The sequence below is a fragment of the Malaya genurostris genome, chromosome 3 (assembly GCF_030247185.1).
Source record: "Malaya genurostris strain Urasoe2022 chromosome 3, Malgen_1.1, whole genome shotgun sequence".
Lineage (NCBI taxonomy): Eukaryota > Metazoa > Arthropoda > Insecta > Diptera > Culicidae > Malaya > Malaya genurostris.
This window is the reverse complement of record NC_080572.1, coordinates 163711437-163730949: the sequence shown is the minus strand read 5'-3', so window position 1 is coordinate 163730949 and position 19513 is coordinate 163711437. Positions and strand designations below refer to the sequence as shown.

Here is a 19513-nt window from a genome sequence, read left to right as displayed (position 1 = left end):
AACATTACATGTCATGATAATTACATTTTCTACATTATTATCCATCGTCCTATTTTCTCATTTGAAGAGACAGTATTGAGGATGCTATTAGTCCGATCGGTGAGGGTCTTGAGTGTCCGTTTCCGGCTAGATCTGGTGTCTTTGTGGGACCATTCCAATAAGTTAGTCGAGATCGCAAAATTTGTTTGGACACGCACTTTTCTCTAAAATGAGCTGATTTAAATGAAATGAAATTCAAATGACAAAAAAATCCTGAATTTGATCCGGATTCGACTTCCGATTCCGGAATTTTAAGGTAATATGCAAGAAAATCAAGACATGTACACTAATCGATTTGCTTTGATTGAAGTCGCCTTGAATTTTGTATGACTTTCATCAGCAATGTCTCTTTTGTGACTTGGTTCACTTTTGAGAAAACAAAAAATATCAAATCATTGTTTAGCGCGAGCAATGAGTGAACTGATGTAGCGATTCGTTTGTGTGGTGTGTTTTCTTATCAGCTCGTGGAACTCTATGCAAATGCATAACTGCTATTTGAACTGACTAGAGACTGTACCAAGATGAAGATCTGCTCAATTAGGCTGATTTCTGCGTGGTGTTTCACATGCAGGGTTGTTTAAATGGCAAAACGAGTTCCCCGGATAGGAAAAGTTACAGGTTCGAGTGATAATTTTCTCACTAACTTTTAATTCTGCTACTTGTTTCGTCTGATCTTTTCCAATCTGTCTTCTCGTTAGGTATTTATTGAAGGCTGAATAGAATTTCGTAAACTTAGAATCAAACGAAAGTCTCCTGTGGTGTGTTCTGACGTCTGGTTCCAGAATTGCAGAGTGATTAATGTAATAATTTTATTTTCAAGAGTGTTAAAATCTTTAAGACTAGTCCAGTATACAGGTCTTGGTAATTGATAGCCATAGAAACTATTCTTTGGTATTCTTTGCTCCAGGTTTCACTTCTGGAAATTCCTGAAGCAGTGATCAAAAATTTTTAAAGCTTGCTTCACACAGAATTGGAACAAAGACAATTCAAGATCTTTTTTTATTCAAATGTAGCGTTTTCTTCATACTTTTAAGAAAAAATACGGATAAAATTATTCGTCATGGTTTCGAACTTTTTCTGTAACACGGCTCATTAGGCGGCGCACAACTTCTTCGTCCATCGTTTTAGCTATCTTATTCCACTAGGTCGTTATCTGATTGATGTATTTGACAACCTTTCCCTTTGCCTTGAGTATCCTCGTCATGATTGCCCTGTATTCCTCAATAGGCCGGAACTGGGGGCAGTTGGGTGGGTTAAGGTTTTTCGGAACAAACTGGACCCCTTTCTCTGCATACCATTCTTGAACGATTTTGCTGTAATGACAGCTTGCCAAATCTGGCTAAAACATTACTGGATGGTCGACACACTCTTTTTTGGTATAGTTCCAATGTCATTGTCTTATTCGTAACGAAAACTTTCGTTTTTTTTGCCTGCAAAATGCTCTGCCAAATCATAAATTTTCTTGCAAATTTGTCGGCAAAAACAAATTTAAATTTGGCTGGAACATCCCCCCGAGCCATTGCCAAGTAAAATTTTTGACCTGGAATTTGCCCGAAATCAGCCTTGACATAGGTTTCATCGTCCATCAGAAGATACCCGTCGAACTTGGTCAGCACCTGGTCATATAGTTTCCGAGCACGAATTTTAACCACACTATTTTGTTTTATGGTCCGATTTGGCTGTTTGCTAGCTGGATACGACTTGATTCCTTCCTGGAGTCGAGTTCTCCTCACGGTACTATGGGCAGCACCGAATTTTCTGGCCAATTCACCGTCCGACAGATTAGGATTCCTCTTAATCGTCTTCAAAATCTTACCACGCAGTTTCCGGTCGACAGTTTCACTCCGACGATTGGCTTGAGGCTTCCGAATCGTCGTCAATGTTTCCTTATACCGTTTGATAACGCGCCATACGGTATTTCTGGGCAATTTCAGCTGTTTAGCTAGCCTAGATGCAGATCACAATAAATTTTCCAAATAACTGTGCACAATTTTTTCCCTTCTTTCGGTTTTCATGTTGATTGTTCACAAAGTACAGTCGATTTGCGGAATGTCAAAAATCATACGTGAAGCTGACAAAATTCCCGACACGTGGGCGCCAAGAACTTCCGGTATACAAATTAGGTTCTCAGTATATCGAAGCAAAACGATTCGACTCAAAACTTTCTTCAAATCAGTATAACTCAAAACTATCAAGTTTATCAAAATGGTGTCTAGGAAAAAGCTATAGGAAATTAAGTGGTTACTATCAAAAACATACATGAGACGGGTATAGAGTCGATGACTCCACGCAGATTATTTGAGTTTTTCTGGCCCGAAGAGGCAAATGACTTGGTTGAAACCTCTATTATCGAAACAAAAAACATGCTATGAAAAAAATGATGCTTCATTTTTCACGAAACAACATCTGATAATAATGTTATTAGTGCCTTTTTTAAAATTGAAGTTACAGCTAGAAGTTAGAAGCTAACGATTTTGAGATATTCAAAGCCTTGCTTTCGAATACGATTAACGTTTTGATGTAGTATTGAAAATAGTGATTATTGACATTGGGTACATTTCCACTCTTATTTGTATTATGCTATTGCGTCTAAAAATTGAAGTTATAAATACTGAATCTGAAAGCATCGCAATCCACTGATTAATGAAATGACGTTTAGTTCAATTTTCCTACTTGCTCTTGCATTGATGTTGGAGCATAAAGTGTCAAGTTTAGAAACGATTGCTGAATTGCAACTAATTATTGACACAGTTAGCTTATTTTTAGGAAATATAACGGTCAAATTATCGCATGCTATCAAATTGACATTAGCCGAAACTTTTTTTTTACTTGCATCAAAACTATTACACAAAAGGTTCACAAACCACCTTTTCTATGCTCTATTTCACCCAAGATGCTACACCGGAACTATTATACTGGTTTTCTGAGCAGACGCTTCAACCTGGACCAACAGTTTCATTAAAGTGCGTTGGAACGGGCAATCCGCCACCGCAATTCACCTGGAAGTTGGATGGCTTTCCCGTAAGTATTTCTTTTTCAGAGAATCTGCTACTTCTCATTATAACATCTGTGCAGAGCAGAGCGTTCCTACCGCAACCATAAGCTGCCTATGACGTATTTTTATAACAATTTGCCCATTTATTTCCGGCTCGTTGCAGATCCCCGATAGCTCTCGGTTCGTTGTTGGCCAGTATGTAACCATTCACGACGACGTAATCAGCCATGTAAATATATCCAACGTGAAGGAGGAGGACGGTGGGGAATACACCTGCGTGGCTCAGAACAGCATCGGCCGGTGAGTACAGAAATAAACGTAGAACTCTAGAGAAATGATTTCTCACCACAACTCCTGTTTCCTAATATCCATTCCGTTTCACTTCATTCGTTATTGCATGTTTTCCTGGGAAATAAAAATAATCTGCTCGTTGTGGTTTTCTCAAGAGTAAACATTTACCGTAGACGGAGGTGAAATTTTATCTATGCTCAATCTTGAACTGATTGAATAAGAACTGCCATTTCGTGAGTAAAGTTACACGAAAATTTGATTTACTGCTCCTCCATACAACCTCGGTCAACGGTAACGTACAAAACGGTAGTAGCAATCCTATCTATTTTTTCATCATACCATGAAATATGAACTAATCAATCTTTCATGCTTTGTTTTCTTTCAATTAGCCTTGCACATCCCTTAATCTCTTATAATATACACTCTGACTCAACGATTCAGAATGTTACCTTGTTTTCCATTTCTTATTTGATTTTGTTTTCTGCCCGAATTCAATTATAGGGTATCGCATAGTGCCCGAGTGAACATATACGGTCTTCCATACATTCGAGAGATGCCTAAAATCACCGGCGTTTCCGGTAGTGATCTAGTGATAAAGTGCCCGGTAGCCGGCTATCCGATTGATAAAATACACTGGGAACGAGACGGTCAGACACTACCAATCAATCGTCGCCAACGAGCCTACAACAATGGTACGCTTATCATCGAGCAGCTACAGCGAACTGAAGATGCCGGAACTTATACGTGTATGGCGCAGAACAAGCAGAAACAAACATCTCGACGAAACGTAGAGATTCAAGTTATAGTGCCTCCAAAAATCATGCCCATCCAAGCAATGACCAACATGTTGCGCGAAGGAATGCGTGCTGCCATCTCGTGCCAAATATTAGAAGGAGATCTACCAGTAAATTTTCGCTGGGAACGCAACGGTAAACCAATTCTCGGAACCGGCAATGAGGTGATTCGTCGGTTGGATGAGTATTCGGCCAGTTTAGTCATTGAACATATCACGTCGGAATATTCGGGTAATTACACCTGCATTGCGAGTAACGTGGCGGGAAGCGAAAGCTTCACAGTTCCTTTGACAGTAAATGTACCACCGAAATGGATTCTCGAACCAAAGGATTCCAGTGCTCAAGCCGGGCAAGATGTCGCTCTTCACTGCCAAGCCGGTGGCCATCCCAAACCGATAATCACATGGAAGAAAGCGATTGGCAACACTCCCGGAGAATACAAAGATTTTTTATACGAACCGAACGTCTCTCTGCATACAAACGGCACACTGGAATTTCGAAAGATAACTAAAGAATCACAAGGTCATTTTTTATGCGAAGCAAAAAACTCTATTGGAACTGGAGTTAGCAAAGTAATTTTTCTCAAAGTTAACGGTAGGTCAATGTTGTTTTTGATAAAGCTTAAGTTTTTAATCATGGTTTATTCCAGTACCTGCCCATTTCAACACAAAGAGTAAGCAAATCACATCCCCTCGCAATAAACAGATTCATATCCAATGCAACGTCCAGGGTGACAATCCGATCGATATTAAATGGAAATTACAAAACTCTCAACAACATATAGACGAATCGTTGGACAACCGGTACAATATCCGAGAACAAGTGCTGGATGATGGAATGGTTTCAGAGCTAGGGATTTCACACACTTATCGCCAGGATACCGGTGTCTACATCTGCCATGCAACGAATGCCTTCGGACATGACGAAATGTCGATTCAGCTAGTGATTCAAGAGGTTCCGGAATCTCCGAAGAACTTACGAATAAATTCACAACAATCCCGAACACTTCAGCTGTCTTGGAGTCAACCTTTTGCCGGAAACAGTCCCATCGAGAAATACAACGTTGAATACAAGTTGGTCACCGATTCTTGGCAATCTGCCGAACATATTACTGTAGCCGGAACACAGACGGTCATTACCTTGCAAAATTTGAAGCCTGCTAAAGCATATCACATTAAAATATCTGCCGAAAACAAGTTGGGTGCATCCGAATACTCGGAGGTGATCCAGGTCACCACCTTAGAAGAAGTGCCTTCCGGTCCACCATTGAACATCAAAGGTGAACCAAAAAGTTCCACCGAAATTTTCCTTTCTTGGGAAGCACCAGATCGAGAACAGTGGAATGGAAACCTGCTCGGTTACTACGTAGGTTACCAAGAAGCAACCAACCCCAACGACAAGGAAATTAATCCGACACAGGGTTTCAATTTCAAAACCGTCGAGGTTCGAACGCATTTCGGCGGTGAAACTACACTTAGTGGCTTGAGCAAGTGTACCCAGTACAACATAGTGGTGCAGGCGTACACTAGCCAGGGTAGTGGACCACCGAGCAAGGAAATTTCCCTCAACACCTTAGAGGATGTGCCTTCAACTGCACCTGACAGTCCAAAGTGTGATGTGCTGAGTTCTACATCGATTTATATCACCTGGTCGCCTCCTGCACCTGAGGGTCAGAACGGCAAAATACGGGGATATAAGGTATCATACATCGAAATCGAGGATCTGTTTGGTAAGAATAAATAAGAGGCATAAGTTTGGCGCAATGATTTGTAGTATTCATACTTTTCAGAAAAAGAACCGTATACTGCAAAAACAAATAATCAGTACATGACGTTGGAGAATCTAAAGAAATTTACCAACTACACGTTCTGGGTACTAGCGTTTACAAAAGTTGGCGATGGAGTGAGAACTGCCTCTTTTTTCTGTACAACACATGAAGACGGTAAGCCTTAGTTCACTTCACTAAGCATTAGATATGAGTCAGGATCGTGTCACCGAAAGCCGTTTCGCCGAAAGGGCATTTCACCAAAAAGATATTATTATCTACTCGGCAAATTTTTGGGGTACTTATCCGTTAATTAAGCACAAGTAAAATTATGGCTAATGCCATATAACTTTTTTTCATGTGCTATACGACCTCGCTGCCGATTAACAAAACAAAAAAACTAGCTTCGAGTAGACCGGGCAAACGAGGCGATAACGGGTTTGTATGCGAGAAACATACCATTTTGATTTTGATTATGTGGCTGTACTACATCATATAAGGTATTAAAATAAATAAATAAATAACTCCTGCATTGTATTCGATTCTAGCGAGCGTTGTGATAAGAACAACTGTTTTGTATTACCCGACGTTTTGACCACTGATTGTCGTCTTTGTCAGAAGAAATATATTAAAATATTTTTCTTGATAAAACCGAAAACCAGAAGTTGAAACGTCGGGCAGTAAATCAGCAATTCTCATTCAAGAGAACAACAGAACCGAACAGATTACAATATTGCATTGTATTTACGATAGTTTTATCATATCTGAAAGTTTAAGAGATATTTATTCTCTGCACAACATAACTTTCGTCTAAATGGCCCTTTCGGTGTAATAACCTAGTTGGCGAAATAGCTTTCAGTGAAACGGCAATCGGAAAAACAGCTTTTGGTGGAATGGCTTTCGGTGAATTTACCCGTTTTATTATGATATGTATAGAAAATCATGTACAAAATTGTTATTGATCATTCGTAACGCGGTTTAAAACCAAAATTGTGGGTACCAAAATGTGATGTGGTCGATTAAAGTGAATTAGAATTCAAATTTTTACTAAAAATTAATTCGAAGCTAAAACCATTACCGATCCTTGCGTAATACTTAATTTATTTAAACAGTTTTTTCATCAGCAAAGTAGCAATTCCAATTTCCTGAGATTTTCAACTTATAGCGTAGCTTAAGTTTTAAAGTTAAAGTAATAATGAAATATTTATCTTTTGCAGTTCCATCACCACCCAAGGCCATCAAGGCGGTTCCAGCTTCTAACACGAAAATCATCATTTCTTGGCTACCACCAGCCAACAAAAATGGCATCATTACTGGATACACATTCTATATGTCACTAGTAGATGGCGGTCGAGAAGAGAGTGCCCACAAGCGATCTTTGGTACCGTACGCCGATATACACGAAACTGTGCGCCTTCAAGAGCACGGAACCTATCAGTTTTGGCTAACGGCATCTACCAAAGTTGGTGAAGGCGATAAATCGGAAGTCATCACAGTTCCTCCCAATAACAAAGTTCCCGCGAGAATTGTTTCGTTTAGTCAAGAAATTGTAACGCCATGGAAGGAAACACTAGTGTTGCCCTGTCGAAAAGTAGGTGTTCCAGCACCAGTAACGATCTGGCGCCAAGACGACCAAGCAATGGAAACAGGAACGAGGAAACTTATTGCTAAAAATGGTACCTTATACATAAAAGAGTGTCAACACACAGATGCAGGAAATTATACATGCAGCGTAGAAAACAACTGGGGAAGGGATGAAATAGTTTATCATATCAAGATCAAAGTTCCTCCTGATCCACCGAGTCTATCGGTTGTCAATACTTACACCGATAGTTTGCTTCTGGAGTGGATTGATAACAAGAATGGTGGTTCACCGATATTGGGTTATGTAATCAATTACAAGCGAGAACATGGAGATTGGGAAGAGATTCAGATCGACTCAAAAACCAACACACATCTGCTGGTGAACTTATGGTGCGGAACAAAGTATCAACTATACATTACTGCTTACAATAAAATAGGAACTGGTCTTCCATGCGACATTGTCCACTCACAAACCAAAGGACTTTCTCCAGTTCAACCAAAACACTCGCAAATGATTACAAATAACTCGACCAGTGTAACCTGTTGGTTGGACTCCTGGGGAGACGGTGGGTGTGGAATTCTTCACTTTTCAATTGAAAATCGAGTATATGGTAGATCTTTGTGGAATATGATATCAAATCACGTCGAAGCGACGGAACGAATTTTTACGGTCACAGAATTAGCCCCTGCCACCAAATATCAGCTACGAGTGACGGCTTACAACAATGCCGGGGCAACGATGGCGGTATACAATTACACAACCCTAACTGCGGCCGGAGGTAAACCAATATCCAATAACGATGTTCATTTTCGACCCAACTAACTAACTTCCATTTCACTTTCCCCTCCCAGTGATGGTTCATCCGGATTTAACAAATCCCGTTTCTCCGCACCTCGGGGACAATCCATTTTACGCCAACTTTAAGGTGCTGCTTCCGCTCTGCCTTTCGATACTAATACTATTCGCATTAATCGCAGTGGCTCTTCTCATCCGAAAAAGAAGTAATTCTGTCTGCTTTTCCATCCGTATGCAAATCTACTGAATAATACATTTCCCGCCTTTCTTTCCTATTATTTTTTTTTCTCTCTCTCTCTTTCCTCTCGATTTTGACCAACGTGACGCATCATTGATTCGTCCCTAGAGCTAAATAACCAGAACCGAATACCGTCAACTTCAATGTCAGAGTCGCCGTCGATTGCCAATATCCAAAACAAGCACAACCGGGACCAACAGTATCTGGCGGTGCGCGCTCAACAAAACAGCCGCAACAGCAACTCCGTTGATTCGGGCAGTTTTAAGGCCGAGGGAAATGGTAATCCACTATTCTGCTTGATTTTTGCTATTAGGTTTTTTTGCCTACAGTGCCGCATGATAGTGCTGGGATCAGTAAACAAAAAGAAGTAACATAAGATTTTATTATTGCGTATCAGATAGATAACTGTTCTTTTTCGAGGGAACGCGTGTGAGATGATTACATAAAATGACTAGTTGAAATTTAATTGTTTTAATCTTGTGCATGGTGCATATTTTACTTTCTAATCCTGCCAATGAAAAACAGAAACAGAAAAAAAGTATATAGGTATAAAGCAGCAAAAAAAAAACATTTCCGTCATTTTTTCTTATTTTTGCATCTACCCTTATTTCTCAAATTTTGTTTCTCGTTGCCAGTGATAAAAGAATATGTGGCACACGGATGGAAATGTCACTAGCAAACCAAGCGTCTCCGTTTGCATAAATATCGAAATTGTGAGGAATTGTTCCAACACAATCAGACTTCCCTGTTGATAAAGACGTGCAACAAAAGAGCAGACAATGAGCATGAAAATTGCGTAATAATATTTTTTTCTAATTTTGCCTTTCTGCGTTTCTTTTCCATCGTTTCAGAATATATTGAAGACATTTGCCCGTATGCAACATTTCAGTTGAACAAGCAAACGTACAGCGAAAGTTCATACAGTGGAAATGTTTACAGTGGACCTTATCATTCGGTAAGAGGATCATTTGTGTATCATGATGTAAAAACCGAAAGCTGTCATGTAAGTTTAATTTTATATCATCACTTTCCCTTACATATTACTATCTTTTAGACATTTCTCGCACTCATGCCCGTTATTCTTGAAGCTGCGTTGGCTATGCCGAATGGTGTGCCTTTGGAATATATTTGATCTCTTATGTTACTCTCGATCATGTTTGGGGAACTTAATTAGCGATATATTTATTTAAAACGAAAGTCTGAAATCATTTCATCTGATATGATCTGCTGTTTTTAATGGAAATATCGATACCTGTGATAATTAGGAAATGATAAAATTACTCGCAAATTTCATAAGATTGTGGTTGGCAAAGTTTGTAGATTTATTTGGTTGAAATTTTTAAGTAATTACACTCCAAAACAACTTTCAAACAGCATTCAGTAATCAGTACAGTAAAAGTTCAATATACTAAATACAGTTCATATCATTGATTACCGTCGGCGGTCCGGACTTAATTGAGTGATCAATATTAATTCTTGGTCGTATTAAACATATAAGTACAGAAAAATATGCTAACCATTTGGAAATCACAGGAAGTAGAACGAATTGAACCGTTCAGGTACAGTTTCCTCACTGAATCGTCAGCGAAACCGAAAAGTTGTACGGACTTTCGGAAGATCGTGCCACTCGTGTCGATCCTCGCTCTTCGAATCACACCTTCCAGGGCAATATTGAACAAGTCCATCACCTTGACGTAGCCCTCTCCGAGATTCGAAGGGACTCGAGAGCGTCCCAGGTACTCGGACGTAGCACATCACTCTATCCATCGTTGCTTTGACCAATCGCGTCAGTTTATCCGGGAAACCGTATTCAAAACAGATGTTGTTGGGCGGCCAGGAATCTCATCATGATCCAAGCTTGTACGACCACCTTTGAAGCGTTTATACCACTCGTATGCCTGTGTTTTTCCTAGACACGATTCACCAAAGGCCTTTTCTAACATTTTCAACGTTTCGGAACACTTAAATCCATTTGCAACACAAAATTTGATGCACGCACGTTGTTCTAAATTTTCATCCATTATAAAAATCGCCACACGAAAATTTTTCAATTTCTTTGTATAGACGCCAAACAGAAACCAATCGTACGATATTCGTCAAAATTTGACAGAATGTGTATAAAAGTGTTGCCAACGTTGAGAGAATAAAAGTTTACCGATTGGACAAACGCGGGAATTTTAAAATTAAAATTCCGGTTCTTTTTTGATCATAAGGTATTCCGAGTCGTCTAATGACTAGTCGAAAGCGGAAAATTACCAAAAAATGTTAACCAAACATTTTTTTGAGATTAATTCGTTAAAGATTTTCGAAGAATATAGTACAAATTTTGAAAATGCTCGCGTCTTGACCTTAACAGACTTTTGAGCAATGGTAGGGTAAAGTTGTTTCCGAAGTTTCGAAAACTTTTTATTCAAATAGTTCGTTACCAACACCTTAGTATTATTGCAAAGTTTGGCCTTGAATATTTCTCGAGTGTTAGCCTATTTAGATGTAAAAACTAAAATGTTAGTCCATCATAATACGATAGAATCGTTCGGAGAAAGAAGAAAAAAGGACTAAGGACTGTATCGAAGCAACATGTGATTGTTATTACTAGTTACATACGACTATAGTTTCTATTTTAGTTTTCTGTTCATTGATTCTCAGAATGTGTAAAACCTACATTGATATTTAAATTAATCAAAAACTCAATTCCTGAATAATAAACGCTCATTAAATTCTGCACAGTTGATTCTGTTCATTTCTTGGATGAAGCTGTTTAGTTTCCCATGTGTCTTTCTTCTTAAAAATTCGCTTCACAATTACTCAATATTGTTCAATGTGTCTGTGCTTCAAGCAGTTTGGTGGGTTGATGCCTCTTCAAACAAACTGGATATTATTGAATTCAAACCATGGCAGAGCTATGTTATTGTAATATGCCGATGTCAAATCCGGCTAGAAGAGAGGAGCATGAACACTCCCCGTCGTCCAAATCCTCATTCATGAGTTTCGTATAATACTGTGGCCCTGGAAGCGTTCTTGGAACTTAATTTAAGGAAATATTATCTCCCATGAAAATTCATTTGCCAGGGTTTGCCGAAATCCGCTGACAAGGTTTTTGTATCCTTGTTTTGGCTCGAAGAAAAATTCTTGCCTTGGTTCGTTGCATCCTAGTGTGGTAATCGCAAAAATATGTTACTGTACCTGAATGCATTTTGAAACAAGGTTAATAGTAATATAAGCTAAAAAAATTACGAATAAACATACATACTTAAGTAAAATAGAGCTAGCAAATGACAAAAACCCTGAAGAATCTGGTAACTGAGAGTAGGCGAAAAAAACTGCAGCAATTGTCGCCTTTTACGACATGAGGGCAGAAACTGTGCATCTACTCTTGGCTATTTTTTTGTACTACTGGATACCTCACGCCCTCTAGGTACGAGCCCCCGGAGAAAAACAGTTGGCCCTATCAATCTCCAAGTGGAGTCTAACCTTTAACACGAAAATATCAGCGCAAAGACCAGATTCATCAAAACTCGGCTATCTTCTTATTCGGTTTTTGAATTGAGCATAACTGAAACGAGATTTCTCTGAAAAAATTGTAATTATCTAATCTTTGCCCCAATCCTTTTTGACGTTTTACTTCTAATAGCACGAACTTTGTGCAATGCAGAACCAGTATCAGTACTATTTTTTAGTTCGATTTTTCACTATGGAAATGCCAATCATGAAAATACATACGAATATAACGAAACAATACTGAATTCACTCTTAGTGTTAAACTGGGAGAGGCAAAACTACGATATCCTATATTTCTTTTGTTATAATCATATTTTGTGTAGGGATTCGATCAGTCATATATTCATAAACATCACGTTATTCACTGTTTTTATTACAAGTTTTTCAGCCAAGTCATCATAAAACGAATCCTATGGTCATCTCATAAAAGTTCGTCATTTACCATTACACCTGCGAAAAAACTACTCCTCATTTGTTCCGGTTTGAATTCTGCCTGTATCACGTGTCTGACTTACGTCTCTTCCAAAATTAACTTAAAGTCCTAAAAAAGCCATCGACATCAAATCTGTTCATTAAATCATTCATCAAACTAGTGCAGAGAAAAAAATGTCTAACGCACGAGAAGGAAACAAGTTTTGAATAAACTACCAGATGCCCCCTTTTTCTTTTTCTTTTCTCTTCTACTCGATCCAATGATCTTCCGTAAAAAAAATCTAAAACGTCCATCACGTGACATCCCTGATCTCAACGCCTTACGTCCAATATCTCCTATTCTGCAAAAAATACTCGACGTCCTTGAAAAATTCGTCGGTCCAATCAATACCAATCGACCAATCTCAAATATTGCCCTGATTTGAAAAACCATCCAGAACAAAGAGCCTGAGTACACAAAAGTACGCAGAAAGGGCGGATCTCGTCTGAGGGATCCTGCTACCTCGGACCCCATAGGTGAGTACGCCATTCGATAACGTTGTCGTTTTCTCGCTGTCTCCCGCAAAGCAAACCATTTTTTAGATATAAATCAGTTTATAGAATCTGACAATCCCGGATCCACAGATTCTGAAGTTAGGAAGATACTAACACTTCATATACCGATTACAGAATATGATACGCTTGGTTCTGAGTCCGACAACGACATGGCCTCGCGTTCCAATCAGTCCAACTATAGGCACCACAGAGGTAAGCATTTTCATGTATTTATGTTAAAAATTTAACATTTTGCTATTTGCTTCAGTCGATTTCGAAATCTAAATGTTAAAGTTTTGATTCTACAAAACAAATAGCTTGCAGTTCATATCTTTATATAATGTGAATAATGAGTTTGAAGTTAATTTTCAATCATATTATTTATAGCTGGTACTTTAAATCCATGAAAAAACGTCAGTTTGACCACTAGTGAAAAATATTCAGTCGTATACATTTCAATAAAATTTTTGAATCTATTTTTGATTTTATTCTGGTAAAAGCAGTTAATGATTGCTAACCTTACCTATTAGCTAGTCCTACGAAGATTTGTTTCACTTTGTTCGGTATGATGTAAGTCGTCATGAACTCAGTTTGGATTTGTACCCAACAAAAAAAACACTGACCGATCAAATGAAAATTGCAAATAATTGCTAGCTTTCAGTCTTCCCTTCACTGTTTTTTTTGTATTGGACTCTAAAAAAATTACATATTATGAATAAACTTTGCCTAACGAATGTACAAAATGACACGATTTCGACGTCTCAAGCTAGAAGACCCCTTAATCGACTGAAATCAAATGCCAATCCACCAGTGCGTACGAAGTGTTTGAATTCAAATCAGAAGGTTCGGTACCTATCCTCTTTATCTTATACACTTTAAAAACTATCGTTCTCGCTAAGTTTAACCATATTACCAAATGCAGTCAGACCAATTCTAGGATAACTAGCAAGCAACGTCGTTTGTCTAGTACCAGAGTCGGTTGATCTTTTGTTGCATAATACTAATTTCGATTCTTTGTGACTACTTCCAGAAACTCAAGACGAAACGTCTTCGTCTTCCGAAAATTCGCCTTCTAGTTTATCTAGAAAGTCGAAACCACCGTATCCACCACGAAAGTCGGGAAAATCGTCACAGAACCTGACGAAGCGTCATGTTAGAAGTTCTAGCGGCTACTCTAGCCACAATGAGGAAACTACGTTTAGGTACATGAACCGCTTTCCAACACACCACCTAGCGTCCCACCAACTGACGCAGCCGTCGGTCCCTAATAGCCAAAATACCAATACAACACTTCGCTTTTCTTCCTCGTTCCAGTATATCTAACTATCCGAACTATTCCGAACATATAACACCGCCAGCCAGGTTCTCCGATCTGCTCGGGCGGGACGCCACACTGGCTGTCTCGTCCGTAAATCCATCCGGATTGGTTGGCAGTGCCAGTGAGCTGAGTAGTACGAAAAAATCGAGTAATCAGTCACCGCGACCTCGTGCCAATCAGAAGCTTCAACGGGAAGCCTTTCAAATCAATGTGTGATGGGATTGTTACAGCGACTTTCAGGATATCTAACAAAAAATAAACACACACACATATGCATACAAAACAATATAAACGAACACACGAGCACGCATCTCGTATTTTCAATACAACGCTACGATCTGAACGAATTATCAGGCTGCAAAGTGATCGAATGCTCCCTTGAGTTATTGTGACTGAACAACTATGTTTAATTAGTTTTGTAGCAAAGAAAACCAGTTATATTTTACGTAACGAAAAGCAATCCATTTTGAGAATGGATTGGAATACAACCGACGAAGTGGAAACTGCTTCCATACGTATTAAAAATTGTTATCGAATAATAATTTAGGATTAAATTGAAATAGATAGTTATTTGATACAAAAATTTATCGGAATAAAAACTGCACACCATTTGCCAAAACAATAGAAATGTATGTTAATTGATTTGACTATTTTATATCGAAGTAATATTTTAAACTCAGTAGTTATTTCTGCTACAAGCAGAGTAGTAAAATGTATTAGGTCAACAAATTGTAGAACTCTTTCTTGAATCGATCTTATTCTGGTTTCAGATTTACAAACCTATAGTTTAATGTGAGAGTAGCCCAATAACTTAGTATTTTCTATGTTTCTCGCGTCGCAGTTATTTCATTAGGTTAACTCTCCAACTCTCTCATTTACATTTACATTTACAACCAACTCTCTCATTTACAGTAGTGACAAGTACAATAAAATCACCATAAATCATATATTACCAAAGGTAAACCAAATATTTTCAGTTCAACTTTTGTTTGGTACTAACCGATGGTTTAGTGGAATTGCACATACAATATGTGCGATTGCTGAAATTTTTTGTATAATTCATAGGATTGGGTTGATATAATCGATCAATCGATGACCACGAGGTTGATAGATGTTAATATATGTGTAAAAAGGAAAATAAAAAAATAGAAAAAGGAAGACAATGTAATTGATCTCGGTCGAACAAATCCAAAATAATGATTATTGAAAGAAATGTGACCTATGTAAATATTTATGGAAACAAAAACAAAAAGTAAATAAGTCCTAGAAGGAAAACAGCAAGACTTCACATATTTGGTAGTTATCTACATAGAATCGAATCCGTTTATGCATTTAATTTTTATTTTTAAAAGCTTCCTCAAAGTAATTATCCAGGCGCGTATCCAGGACCCCGCAACTCAAGAAATTCTTAGGGGAAACAGGTGCTAGACCGGATAGCTTAAACTTTTTCTAAACCTGGTATTATTTCGATTCATGGATTGACTTTGAAAACGCGCTTGGAGATGACGCGGTAGAAATGACATGGGTAAAAACCCAATTTTAATGGATGTTTTTTTTCAATTTCTAAAAAGTGTCCGATTTAACACCGATCTCCCCCGATTTTTTTCTGGATACGCGCCTGCAATGTTCCATAAGGTCTTGGTCGCATAAGTCAGTTGTTGTATATTCATTTCTGTGCTACGTAATTTATGTGCTATCGTTTGATCATATGGTAATTATACCAAGTAATGGAAAAACTATTTTTCGTAGAAACACTGGCTGTTTACAACCATACCTTTGGATTCATTTTAAGACTATTCGCAAAATACTTGAAAGTTGCCTTTCGCAACAGATATCATGAGCAAAACATGAGAACATAGTTTAAATGCATTTAAACCTTAAATAATGTAGAATGTTTTAACCAATATCTTTGATTTGTTTCTACAGGGTTAGTTCGACTAGTGAACAAGTTTTGACTGGGTAAAATATTGTCGAAATTCACTTGAAAGTCCAATGCAAAGAAGATTCCAAGTGACGTCAGTTGAACTATCGTTTCCAATAAAACCATGATACATCATTAATATTTTGTTGATTTATTATATTTTTTTTACAAAATCAACTTTGTTCGGTAATTCTTGCATCTTTCGCCAAGTTTCGACCAGTCGAACTACCGAATATTCTGATATATCATATATTTTGAAAAGCTTTATAGTGAAAAGGTTTGAAAGTACATTAAAAAAAAATCTAAAATTGCACAACAATAGAACACTTCCTTTTCGACGAAAAAAAACGAGAATAACTCTATTTTTTATATTTTACATACAAATATAACAGTAATATTATTACTTACTACTTTGACAGTAATATTCTCGATTGGGATTTGAACATACAACAGCTGGCTTATTAGACCGGAGCAACTGAACCACAACCTAGAGCAAATTCCTAATGCATCGTGTATTTTAGTGCGTATGAAGTTATGCATTGATAACATATTCTAATGCTGGATTTGAACCATCCTTTTTTCTACCATAAACAGTATCTCAGTATCAAGTTATAGACAGGAAACATAACAACAAATACACATACAATGATTGTTTCCAATAATCACATATCCAATATGTCAACTCAGATTCAAAAAGTCTGGAGAAAAAAAACTTTCTATAGTAATTTGCAGGCAAAGATGTCTAATGAAAAACAAGAACGCCTTAGATAAACCGTAATGTAAATAAGAGCAAACAAACTAATAAACTTTTTTCAGTTAAACTCATCACGATTGCATCTCTCTTGTTGATTTTATGCTTTATATTCGATAGTTAGAGCTTCAGTAATTAGTATTCTCCAATGTAAAAACAAAACAAGGACTGATAGAGTTTACACGAGAGCCTAACACAAAAAAACGACTCGAATGAATGTGAAGACGAGTTAACGAGGAGCGCGAATTGGAAAATAGAGATACCAACACTGATAAGACAATATGGAATGAACCCATTCCAGGTGTGTTTAGCACATTATAGTTTATAAAACTAAGTAAACAGCACACTGAACCCGATGGATTATATTTGTGACACTGAGCCACACGTTAAAGAAAGCAGCCATAACAAGCCAAGAATAGAGTAAGTAAACTTCGAAAAAAACTGCATCCACCATAACACATTAGCAAAACAGAAGAATAAAAAGGAAATACACAGAAACAATAGCAGATATATACCTCGTCAATAATTTTATTCTCTCCAGCTATCGATAAGGGACTGCTATCGTAAACTGCCCTACAACCAGAAAAAATACACCGGACTTTTTTTTGCTCGATGCGTTTTGAGATATCCACAATGGTCAGTTTAGGCAATCAAACTACATACTGTTGGCATCCAAATCCATTTAGGTATTGTGGAATTTTACTGTAAACTCAAACTAATTGTCACAGCAAGCAAACAAAAGTGAAAATAATAAAAATACAAGATGGATAAATGTTAACGACATTTCGGATGAAAAATAAAAGAAATATCCAGACCATTTTCTCAAAATTAGGCTCAATTGAAAGGTCTTACGGTCTCATACAAAACTCCGGAATTTCATCTGAATCCGTTTTTTGGTTCTGAAATTATAGATGAAAAGTGTTGAAGATTTTGAATAGTTCCAAGGTCCAAGGCTTCCGGATCCGGAAGCACCAAAAAATAATTCCCAAACTCTGAAATCAATTTTCCTAACGATGGCTTAACCTATCAAACTTAAGTTTAAATAAAAGATCATATGACCCCATCGAAATCCCTGAATTTGTTTTCATCTGACTACTATAGAAAACGAAAATCAACTCCGAAGCTCGGTTTTTGAAAACACAAGCGAGTCCATCGGCGCTAAGCACGCAAACACGAATACGAGTTTTCAACCGTGTTGAAGAAACCATTATCGCGGAGTAAATCCGTTACCGGTGTTTGATTTCGGTTGAACGATGCTGCGGTTGAGAAAAATCATAGTCGCTTTCCAGGTACCGCCCGAAAGAATGGAAGAACTTCAATAGCTTGACGATTAAAAAGACATGCATCAGACCTACTCGGCGAACGACCACAATTTGATTAAAGTCAGGTATAAATAAACGATATTAATAATAATAGCATGTATCAGAATTTCACGCTTCGCGATTTATATAAAAACTTAACCATCGTTACTTTCGCCAGTAACCCGTAATCGTGCATAATCCGCCATAAGATGTTCTCGATCGATTGTGTCGTATGCCGCTTTGAAGCCAATCAATGGGGTGTGCGTGGGTACGTTGTATTCACGACACTTCTGGAGGTACTTGTCTAATCGCGAATATGTGATCCATAGTGGCACTGGCATCAGGAAATCCCGCCTGGTACATAACTATCGAATTATTTTTATTGAGTAATCAAGTTTAACTAAAACTACGGCCCAATTCAAAGTTTGGCAAATGGCAAGTTATTTGGATTTATTTTGCACTGAAAATGAAATGATAACAAGTGGTATACTGATTGCAATACAGAGAACGTAAGAACTTTCCAATAAAAGCCCTTCCCAATCGGGGCACATCATACTGTCATGTCACAAATGTTATTTCGACATACCGTGGGTTATGGATTAATTCCAAATGCATATGGTAAGAACACGTATCTGATAACGAAATACCAACAAAGAGTAAGTTTTCTTCGAACTATAACAGGATCTTGGTGGAGTGTTCATCCGGGAGATCTAATAAAATTATAATATTAGAACGAATCCAGCGTCGTTGTTTCTGTATTGCCTTAGATACCATGCATTTGGGAGCTGTGATCGTGTCTGCTGATACGATGTGAGGTAGGGGAAGGTGTTCGGTTGCCGGCACCCCACCGTAACTTTTGACAGAAAGCAGATAGCGTCAATCCGATAAACGTCATGTGCAGCACGTTCTTTTTGTGCCGAATTGCAAAGCAAACAGTCACTTGTACTTTTTGCTGCGTTCAAAATAACTTTTAAATACGTGAATATCAACACAAAAGTTGTTTCTGATTTTTTTTAGAGTATCATGAATTGGAGAGCATCAATCGGAAAGGTGAGTGGATTGAATATTTATGAGGTGAAATTGATCTATTTCGTGATTCAATACCGGATGCTAATTTTTTTTGTCATTTTCAAAATGTCTACAAATTTCGGTTATCGGCACTCCATTTTTTTCGACAAATCGTGAAAAATTGTCAGTGATATGCAGGCTGTTGTCGAGACGAATATCTAGCTGCTCATACAATCAAATGAATCAAC

General features: G+C 37.9%; 1 protein-coding gene across 9 annotated transcripts in view; it reads left to right on the top strand.

Annotated features, from left to right (window-relative positions):
• The window catches only part of LOC131437430 (cell adhesion molecule Dscam2), a 249507-nt gene extending 231773 nt beyond the window's left edge, over nt 1-17734 (top strand). For 6 of the 9 annotated variants that reach the window (XM_058606762.1, XM_058606760.1, XM_058606764.1 and 3 more), the window contains exons 9-21: nt 2933-3060; nt 3198-3334; nt 3827-4713; nt 4769-5848; nt 5909-6061; nt 7102-8247; nt 8321-8470; nt 8611-8781; nt 9354-9505; nt 12870-12948; nt 13015-13179; nt 13997-14168; nt 14281-17734. In XM_058606762.1, coding sequence (XP_058462745.1) covers nt 2933-3060; nt 3198-3334; nt 3827-4713; nt 4769-5848; nt 5909-6061; nt 7102-8247; nt 8321-8470; nt 8611-8781; nt 9354-9505; nt 12870-12948; nt 13015-13179; nt 13997-14168; nt 14281-14500 — 4640 coding nt within the window. In that variant the 3' untranslated portion in view covers nt 14501-17734. The remainder of the gene's footprint in view (nt 1-2932; nt 3061-3197; nt 3335-3826; nt 4714-4768; nt 5849-5908; nt 6062-7101; nt 8248-8320; nt 8471-8610; nt 8782-9353; nt 9506-12869; nt 12949-13014; nt 13180-13996; nt 14169-14280) is intronic. The other 3 variants (XM_058606769.1, XM_058606766.1, XM_058606768.1) reach the window with 3 other exon arrangements.
• The last annotated feature ends 1779 nt before the right edge of the window (nt 17735-19513 follow it).